Source organism: Echinops telfairi, unplaced genomic scaffold (genome assembly GCF_000313985.2).
Source record: "Echinops telfairi isolate 266 unplaced genomic scaffold, ASM31398v2 ScPeMD7_60;HRSCAF=208, whole genome shotgun sequence".
Lineage (NCBI taxonomy): Eukaryota > Metazoa > Chordata > Mammalia > Afrosoricida > Tenrecidae > Echinops > Echinops telfairi.
The window spans coordinates 8,314,659-8,324,453 of record NW_022103958.1 but is presented as its reverse complement, the minus strand read 5'-3'; the positions used below and the strand labels follow the sequence as shown (position 1 = coordinate 8,324,453).

Below are 9,795 nucleotides of genomic sequence, written 5' to 3'. Positions count from 1 at the left end.
GCTGCCTCTTGATCAATGTGTGTGAATACAGTAAAACGCTCTGGAATTCACATTCCGTTAAAAGTTATCCATAGTTGGTTATGCCCCGCATAGGCATATGCCTTTGTAGAGTCAATAAACACAAGTTCAACATCTTTCTGGTAGTCTCTGCTTTCAGCCAAGATTCATCTGATCAGCAATGATATTCTGATGGGACCACTCCTGCCGGCTGACGTTGAGGACAAAGTCCAGCGACAGATGGCCCAACTTCAAAGAAGTCGGACTGTAGGAAATGGTTGCCAGAATCCGCTCACAAATTGTTTTGTTGTTGCCGCTATGATATTCTGGAGTAGTTTATGTTTTACCCCAGACCATGTAAAAATGAAACCACTATTGCCACTATGAGCAATAATGAGACCACGATGAATAATTCAGGGGAAATCACAGTACCCATTAAGAGAAGGGATGCAAATGATAGAATGACTGAGTTAATTATCAAAGCCATACAAGGGAATGAGGATTTTGGTATATTTATGGAAAAATGCAAAAGTTAGAATTGGAACAACCCCAACTGACTACAGTAACTCCCGAGAAGTTCCCTATGACTGCCTTTCTGGGAAAGAGTGCCAAAGATAAAAAAACAACTCTTAATTCACTCAGTAAAAACCCTTAACAAATTTGCTTAAAGGGGACAGTAATGAAAAAACCCCTAAGACTACTCTCCCTCCTTTGGATTACACTGGCATTTATGACGACAATGGAGAACATATTATTGAGGTAAATGGGAAGCGTGTAAATTTTTTAACCTTATCTTTATGGAAAAGAATAAAAAGGAGTGGCCCGTTTGGTGTGTTAGATCTATTGAAGACAAAATAAGGTGTACAGAAATGTTATTACAGAGTGGATTGTGTAGATGGTGCATAATGGAAACAAGAGAACAGTGGAAGCCTGACTGAAAAGGCAGGTAAAAGAAATGGAATGAAGGCTTAAAGAATGTAAAATTGATGAAGAATAGAAAGAATATTTAGCTAACTTAGACCTTTGTAGACTGAACTTTGTATTTTAAGTTCATGCCAATTTTCTCCTATCTACTTCCTTGAACTTGAACACTGTTTGGCACCATTACCACAGACCTATTTCAAGAACTATTCATGTCTACGGTTAATCACAATGTACATTGGTCAAGATTGAAAACTTAAATGAACCAGTCACTCAGAAAGAACGTTCCGAGAAGATTTAAACAGAATGCCTTGGAAAACTCTATGCTTTGCAACTTTTATTATTAGAATTTTTTCTTTCTGTTTTGATTGTATGATTGTCAGAAAATATTGTTTAAATAGAACCTTAAAATTGTAATAAAACAGCAGATGATCACTGACTCCTGACTCTGCTCATCCCTCTTGCGTCGACGCCTTACCCACCGAACAGGGGACCCTTCACCCCGCTGCAGCTGGACCGCGGCAATATTCCTTGTTGGATAAACTTCAGCAAAATTTTACTTGCATGTGTTATTAATGATATTGTAGTATAATTTGAGAACTCAGTTACATCCTTTCTATGGAGCGGGCACAAATATGGTTATCCTTGAATCAGTTGGCTAGGTAGCTGCCTTCCAAATTTATTGGCAGAGATGAGTGAGTGCTTCCAGTGCTTCTTCAGCTTGTTGAAACATTTCAATTGATAGATATTCCACCAATTCCTGGAGGCTTGTGTTTGGCTAATGTCATCAGTGTATCTTGGATTTCCTTGATCATATGCTACCTCCTAAAGTCTTCTGTCATTAATGTTCAAAGCATCAAACCTGTTCTTGAAATGTTCTCAAAATTCAGGTGGGATATACTCAAAGTCATATTTTGACTCTCATAGAATTGTTTTAAATTTTTCCATCTTCAACTTGAACTTACACATGAGCAATTGATGACTATTGGTCCCTGACCTCGTTTTAGTTGCTTATATTGCGCATCTCCATCATCTCTTCCTACAGACATAGTCGATTTGATTTTTGTGCATCCCATCTAGAGAAGTACACAGGGATAGTCACCTTTTGTGTTGCTAAAAAAAGGTATTTGCAATTAAGAAGTCATTAGTCTTGCAAAATTTTATCACGTGCTCTCTAACTTTGTTTCTACCACCAAGGCTGTACTTTCTAACTATTGCTCTTTCCTCTTTGTTTCTAATTTTTGAATTCCAATTGCCAAAAATAATGAATGAATCTTGATTTCATGTTTAATCAATTTCAGGCTGAAGATATTAGTAGAATTCTTCAATCTCTGCATCATTAACATAGTGGTTGGTGCCTAAATTTGACTAATAGTTGTATTGATTGGACAACTTGTATGTAGATAGATATTATCCTATAACAGATAGCATTTTACCTCAAGATATATATTGAAATATCCTTTTTGACGATGAATTTTCTGCCATTCCTCGTGAATCTCGCATTCCTAGCATAATAAATTATATGACTGCCTGATTCAAATCGGCCAATACCAGCACATTTCAACTCACTAATGTCTAGTATTTTGTTTTTGACGACTTAGAATTTTCCTAGATTCATACTTTGTACATATCAAATTCCAGTTATAAATAGCTGTTTCTTCTCACTTTGAGTCATGCCCCCTCAACAATGAAAATCTGAAAGGGTTTACTCTCACAGAATCCACTCCACCTGTGTCATTATGGTCAACTCCACTTTAACATGGCAGCTCTTCCTTAATCATATTTTGAGGGCCTTCCAACCAGAGGGGTTCATTTTCTGGCATGGGCTCTGACAATATTCTGCTGCAATTCATGGGATTTTCAGGATCTGCCAAGGTTCCACTGGTCTACATAAGGTTTCCAGTGGCTGTTTACTCTGAAGGGCACAACCTATTCCTTTTCCCTAGTCTATGCTTACTCTGGAAGCTCTGCTGAAACCTGTTCTCTTTTGAAGACCTTACTGGTACTTGAAATACCCATGACATATTGTCCAGCAGCACAGCAACACACAAGCTACCACAGTACGACAAACTGACAGACAAGTTGTGGAATTCAGTCCATAACAGTCCTCAAACAAACAAGAAGACCCCATGTGGCTACGCAACCATGTAGTGTATTAACAATGTACATCTGGCAATAATAAATACCAAGGTGTGAGACAAGACGAATGCTGGCTATAATGGTGAAGGTCAACGTAGTCAATTCAGTTGGACCATGATTTTTAATGGTTTGGAAAATTATATAATGATGAAATTTGGTGGCTGCATACTGATTTGATATTGATTTAGGCAATGATGCAATCTAGCAATTGGGTAATGATATAGTCACTATCTATTTTGTGATCTGATGTGGTCATCTTCAATGTTCACATAATGCCAATTTTTATTTATCAGCCTGGGCTTTGCAACCCAATAGTGAGGAATGGATGCATTCATAATTCCATAACCAAAAAATCAAAAAGAGCCACAACAGTATCACACAAAATATCAGAACAGGTCCAGAAAGTTTTGGAATACAAATAACTGGCTGCAGATATTTTGTAAAAGCTAATGAGGAAATCTTACTTCTGTTCATAAGTAGAATGGGCTTCAGAACTTGTTAATTCAGCAACCCAATGTTATGAAGGATCTACAGGGGTCTTGTTTGCTTGTTTGTTTTTGCTGTTGTTCATCACCTCTCAGCTCTATTGCCTTTGTGTAGGTGTAGGTTATAACTTTAAATTGATGTTAAGATAACATTAGAAAATCTAGAAATCATCAGCAAACATGGGATCTCTTTCAGAAAATTTGAAGGATCTCTCCTGCATGTAGTTGTCTTTTAGAAAAGAGAAAAATCTTGTTAGAAGCCTTCCAAAGACGCCCTCTCAGGCCTCACTGGACAGACACAGAAAAATGACCATTCTAAGCCAATCATTGGCCTGCGAAGGGACATCATCCTTGGAATAATTCTGCCACTCTCGGATGTGGTATTAGCTTTCGTGGGGAGGTGTTACCACACAGGCAGGGGACAGTTTCTGGTAGGACAGAGGAATAGGAATAGAGAAAAGAAGCTGGTTCATCACCTAACCATGTCCACCTCAAGGTCTTAATGATGGTTCTCTGCCCCAAGACAACATTTCTTAAGATACATAGATTACTGCCCCTGGAAAATTACCTGGAACATGATGGGTGGGTGCTCAGTAAATACCAGTTGAATTAACAACTCCAAAGATAACTCTAAAAGTATTTCCCCTTCTACAGCATTTAGGGTTAATACAAGAGTTGAGATGGATTCAATGAGCACTGAGGGGGGGTGTTAAGGGGTAAAAATGAATGAAAAAAATACAAATTTTTTTAAAAGGACATTTATATGTCCTTAACTCCATGTAATTCTTTTTAGTAAAAACTATCCATGAAGTGCATAACTACATGTGATTGAACTTTATGCCCTTATAAGATGTTTCACTAAAACAATACACAAGCTAAAAATATGTGCCAGTTGGGGTACTGGAAATGCATCTACATATCCAGTGTAGATAAAGAAAACACCCCTGATGTCCTAAAATTTTGCTTTCACTAATCTCTTTAGCTTAGTATGTTAAGCCCTACTGAGATATAAATATCCTCTGGAGAGGCAGTACTCATATCAGTTATCATTCTATAATACCATTAAAGGGTGCAGATGAATGGTATAACAGTTGTTGAGAGACTCAATTTCCCTCTTACCTGAATAAAAGAGAACCTAACTCCTCCTGATTTTCAAGGAGGGATGACTTTCTGCCATATCTCACAATTACTCTCTTTATCTTATCACCTTGCAGCCTACTGACTTCTAATCCTGTGGGGCCGGCCCCTGGCTGAGAGCCATCAGGTGATTCAAAGAATCCACGTTGTTGCAAAACAATTTATGGGCTGTTGCTTTCAATGGTGCCCCCCTAATATTCAGGGTGACAACTGGTCCATCTGGGCAGATTGAAAGAAGCAAGCAAGAGCTGCAAGAAACACAACCAAAAGACCAGAATTTGCCCTCTGGCACAATCACTTCTTAACTATGAATTCCAGCTTCAGTTCCCTAACTGTACATAATAAGTACAAACAGCTACACACACTGGAGGGCAAAGGGAGCCATAACACTTTCATTGACTTCAATTAGTAATTGTCTTCTTGAAGTCCCCTGTTCTCATAAATTATTCCAGAAAGCCAGGGGTCTTATAGATGGAAAAAGAAAGAAAAAGAGGGTCTTCCTTTCAGACAGTAGAATATCATCAATCAACAAGTTGGATGTAAGTTTCTGCTGAAGCTGACTCTGGATCACAGCAATGGATCCACTGCTGCCTGGTGTTTCACTGGTCCAGATAGAAGTGTTCTCAGTCAATAATGCCCCACGGTTAGACTTCTTCCCCCTATAGATCTATGGATCCACACTTCTCGGTCCCATGGGCAGTCACTTTCCAGAGCACCGTCTGGATTATTCTTGGTTCTTGATCCTCTGACTCTCAAACCCAGAATCACCATCCACCTTCTTTACAGACCAGGGAAACATGTTGTTTTTCCTTTGATGTCCTCAAAACTAAACCGATGTGATCACAGCTTCTGTCTCCTTCATTTAGGGATGCTTGTCTACCCTCCTAAGGGTGACCACTCCTAGGGACGTGAGATGATTAGGTCCCACCATTCTACTAAAGCTGGCCTTGGAAACTCTAAAGGCTTTCACCCTTCTTAGATGATGTTCCTTAACTGATATTAAAGTGGCCACAGAAACATTTCTGAATGCCTGGAATCTGATTTCTCTGATTCAAGGTGATTCTTCTAAACCCCCAAAGAAGAGAGAAGAATAATCTCTTCTGGGACACACTACTGCATGTCCAACTTTGTTATTGAAATGATCATACGGGATAATGTGAATACCCTTCTCTAATCATGATACTATACTGATATTAATTATAATTTTTTTAATGGTTGAGGCCAGCACAATGGAAATAAAATAAGCTGAAGAAGGGTTAAGCGGGCAAGGAAGACAACACATTCCTTATATCTGAGCAATTTTGTGCAATTTACTTAACTTCTCTGAGACTATATTCTTTTGAAAGAGGGAAATATTAATACCTACCTCTTGGAGGTGTAGTGCACATCAACCAAAATGACACAAGCAAAAGATCTATATTAGTTCCAGACTCAAAGTAGTAAATGCTCAATACATGGTAGCTGTTGTTGTTACTTTTATAATGCTAAGCTATAGTTAACGTTTATATACTCCCATTAGGGTGTTAAGGAACATATTTTTATGTATTAGTTACTTTAATCCTTATGTGTATGCGTGTTATAATAGTGCCCATTTTTCAGATAAAGCAATTGAAGACTAAAGAGCACGTTTCCAGAATTATACAACTAGAAGGAAGCAGCAGAAGGATCTGACCCCAACAAACCAACCCCAAACACAGTGGTTTACAACAACAGCATTTCTTTTTACGCACAAGAACCCAGATGTCAACTGCGATTCATTTGCTCTAGGTTGTTCTCAGCTAAGAAGCAGCTTGTGGGGCTGTTCCACTTATTTGACTCTGGATCCCAGCTGAAAGGGACCAGGACATACCCTTCCTGTGACGAGTTTCCACCTCATCTGCTAGCCTCCCAAAGTAGCCCGCATAGCTAAACCCAACATCAGTGTGGAAGTACACAACAGTGGGATTTTGGAAGAATATTAATTAAATAATAATTTGAGCTATCGCATCAGATCTGATCAGCTCCAGAATCTGATTTCTTATACATTGCCCCGTGATGCCTCTTTCCTGTTTGGGACAGTATGTATCTAAACATCCCCCCACCAAAAAATATTTGTGTGTGTGTGTGTGTGTGTGAAACCTCTTAAATCTACATAAAATCTCAGATTGGTGCTTTTACTTATTGCCCACAGTCATCTGGCTTGGCTCTTGCAAACAGCTGAGAAGGCCCAGTTGGAGGGTAAATGCAAAGTTGATAGCCCATCATTCCATCTCATCGCAGAGGCCAGACTGCGCAGTCCCAATAAGCAACCTGCTGGGTCTACAGATTTGCCACGCTTTGCTCTGCACAAACTTTATTGGGCACAGTATGGAAACTCAATTAATAGTGAGAATGACACTGGCAAGTGTCACCAGAATTGCAAACAATTATTTTTTCCTTAATATCTTTTTAAATCACAAGCTGACCCAGCTCAATAGGGGCCATGTCCTTCCACGGGGCATATTTAGTCTGTCTCTGCCTTCTCCATTAGCCTCCGCTACCAGGGTCCCACAACTCTGCCACCGGCTTGCAGCCCCTCTGTCTCTCCCCACAGCAGTGCAGCTTCCCCAAAGAGGAGTTAATTGAAAACATCAATCGTGCTATTTGGCAGGATTTTCTTTGCTGATAGTTTTTAGGTTTTGTCTTGTTTTGTTTTGCCTGTGAATCAAAATTTCGCTGGCTTTATTCCTTTTTTTCTTTCTCACAGAGATCCTGATTCAGAACGCATGGGCCTATGAATCACGGCCTAGAGAAATACATGAACATGGGTTAAAATCCAACCAGCAGCTGCCCTGCGAAGCGCATTCCAAGATGTCCGGGACTCAGTCTGTCCCTCTGGACTTGCCATCGTCAGCTCACACAGGGAACATCTGGGGCTCACAGTATCTCTGGCTGCATGCCCCCATAACCAAAGTTCAAAGGATGCCTCATTTATCCTTAAGTAATTGATTTGCCAATCTATGATCTTTAAGAAAGAGCTAAAAATTCTACTCTATGCAATGCTCAGCCGAGAAAACTCTCATGACTGGGAGCTGTCACACGTCCACTTACATTGATTTTCTCAGCCTTTAAGCTGAAATCCAGATGGGCAGGGGATGAGCCTCTGTGTTAAATACGTATTGGTCAAGGTCGAACAAGTCCGTGTCGTCAGAAAAAAGAAGATACATGTACTTCAGAGTTTCTGCTAGAAAGAAACTTTCCATGTGGTCAAGTATGACTGGATTCTGAACATTAAAGATAGAAGAATAGCCACCTGACGGGATTCGGCTATGCTTGTTGAAGCCCTGGAGGATCTTCCAGCCCCAATCCTGGTATTTCTTGTCCCCAGTGAACCGGTACAGATAGAACAAGCTCTCCACAGTCTCTGGTCGTAGCACGTTGAAATTGTCTCGAGTAAGAACCCTCATATTCTTATGGGTACCTGGGAGGCTATCATCATAGTACACAACTTCTGGGCTCAGGCCAGAGTTAAACTGTTGATACATTTGGTAGCAGGTCTTCATCAAAGCTTGCGCTAGCTCCATATGGTCATTGGACAGCCCGTGGTGGACACCCAGAGCAAGAGTCCCAGGCAAAAAGCAAGCAAAATGCTCCATCCTGGCTTGGAATTGATCATTGTGAAGTTCCCCTACAAAAGTCAGCTGCTCAGCCCTATCCGTGTAAAGCAAGTGCTTTTGTATTCCTTTGATGGCTTCGACATAGTCTTCGAGCAACTGATTGTCTTTCTTTCCTCCTTGGATCCACTGCTTCAGCAGATACTCATAGTAGCTGTCAACATTAGCGCCCACCGTGAAGCTGCCCTGTGACGTAAAAAACCCACTCAAGAGATCGATGTTGGTGGGGACCAGTCCATCCTTCTTGCCAGGCAGGGAATGGATATGCTGCATCACTTCATCCACTGCCTCCTGAAATTTTTCTTTTCCAGTGAGACGAGAGAGTTCTCTGAACTCCAGTTGAATGCTCCCAACTTGGGCCACTGAACTCTCCATGTAAGTCGAGCGTCCTTCCCCAGAGGCAAGGTTGACATGGGAATACGGAAGCTTGCTGTGAGTTTGGAAGGCTGGCAGCAACCGAGCTCCAAGATCTTCAGCTTTTTCCAGAAATAAGCTGTCTCCAGATAAATTGTAAGCACTCAGAAGTCCGCCCAAAACACGGATAGTGCATTCAAAGAGATTCACGTTCTCGTTATTTTGAAAGTTTAACTGCTCTAACACCCATTTCTTGGCTTCTGCAAATTCTGCTTGCAGCCCCATAATCCACATGGTATCCAGAGCATCAATAAGAGTCAGGCCCACGCCAAATACCTCATTGAAAGATCTGGAGGCAGGCCTGAGCTCGTCGTGGCCCCAAGCAAACTCCCGATAGCCTTTCCATGCATGAGAGAAGGCCTTTACCACAGCTGCCCGGCGTTCTGTTGGAGAAGCTGGTTTTCCCTGCTTTCTGACTTGCCTTGCTGAATGCCAGGCTTGACACACTGCGCCTCTGTCGCCCGACTGACGGATGGGAAGGAGTGCTTTCCTCAAGCTAAGGAGCTTCCTCGGACTAGGACCTTCCTCCTCCTGCTGGGTTGCACGCTGTCTTCTATTATTCCTCAGGTCTCTCTGGAGACCTCTGATCTGCCAGCTGGACAGCCTCCCTTGGACATGTTTTTGAAGCATCCGAGGTAAAATCTCTAGGAAATCTCTCAGATCACTGCTTGACGTCTGTGGAGCTATAACGCCCGGTGATTTTATGGCCGTCCATCCTGAGATTTCAAGTTCCAACTTCTGTTCTTCTGAGACTGTGCCAGCCGGAGCTTGCCGGGGATCTTCAACAGCACCGTGCAAAAGGCGGACGCAGCCCGCAGTCAGCAGGGCCATGAGAAAGAGAAGTGCATTCTGCCCAAGCCTGGTGGACATCATCCCTCTTCCCCGACACAAGAGCAGGAACCAACACAGGCTGCCCGTGCAGGTCTCGTGGGGACTGGGGACCGCTGGGGTCATCTCTCCAGGTCTGGGTTCTGAACAGATCACCGAACAGCTTTCTGGATTCACACCACAAAAGGAGCTGCCCAGGCCCGGCCCACACTTTCCACTGGCGGAGCCTCATCTGCTCCTGA

General features: G+C 41.8%; 1 protein-coding gene across 1 annotated transcript; it reads right to left on the bottom strand.

Moving 5' to 3' along the window:
* Window positions 1-7,765: 7,765 nt before the first annotated feature.
* Window positions 7,766-9,595, bottom strand: LOC101652943 (endoplasmic reticulum mannosyl-oligosaccharide 1,2-alpha-mannosidase-like). Its single transcript, XM_013006069.2, has one exon. It carries the CDS (start codon window positions 9,593-9,595, stop codon window positions 7,766-7,768), a length of 1,830 nt encoding a protein of 609 aa, XP_012861523.2.
* Between the last annotated feature and the right edge of the window lie 200 nt (window positions 9,596-9,795).

What these genes read in the sequence shown, in the direction of transcription:
- LOC101652943 (XM_013006069.2), bottom strand. Translation starts at nt 9,595, where the DNA reads ATGTCCACCAGGCTTGGGCAGAATGCACTTCTCTTTCTCATGGCCCTG.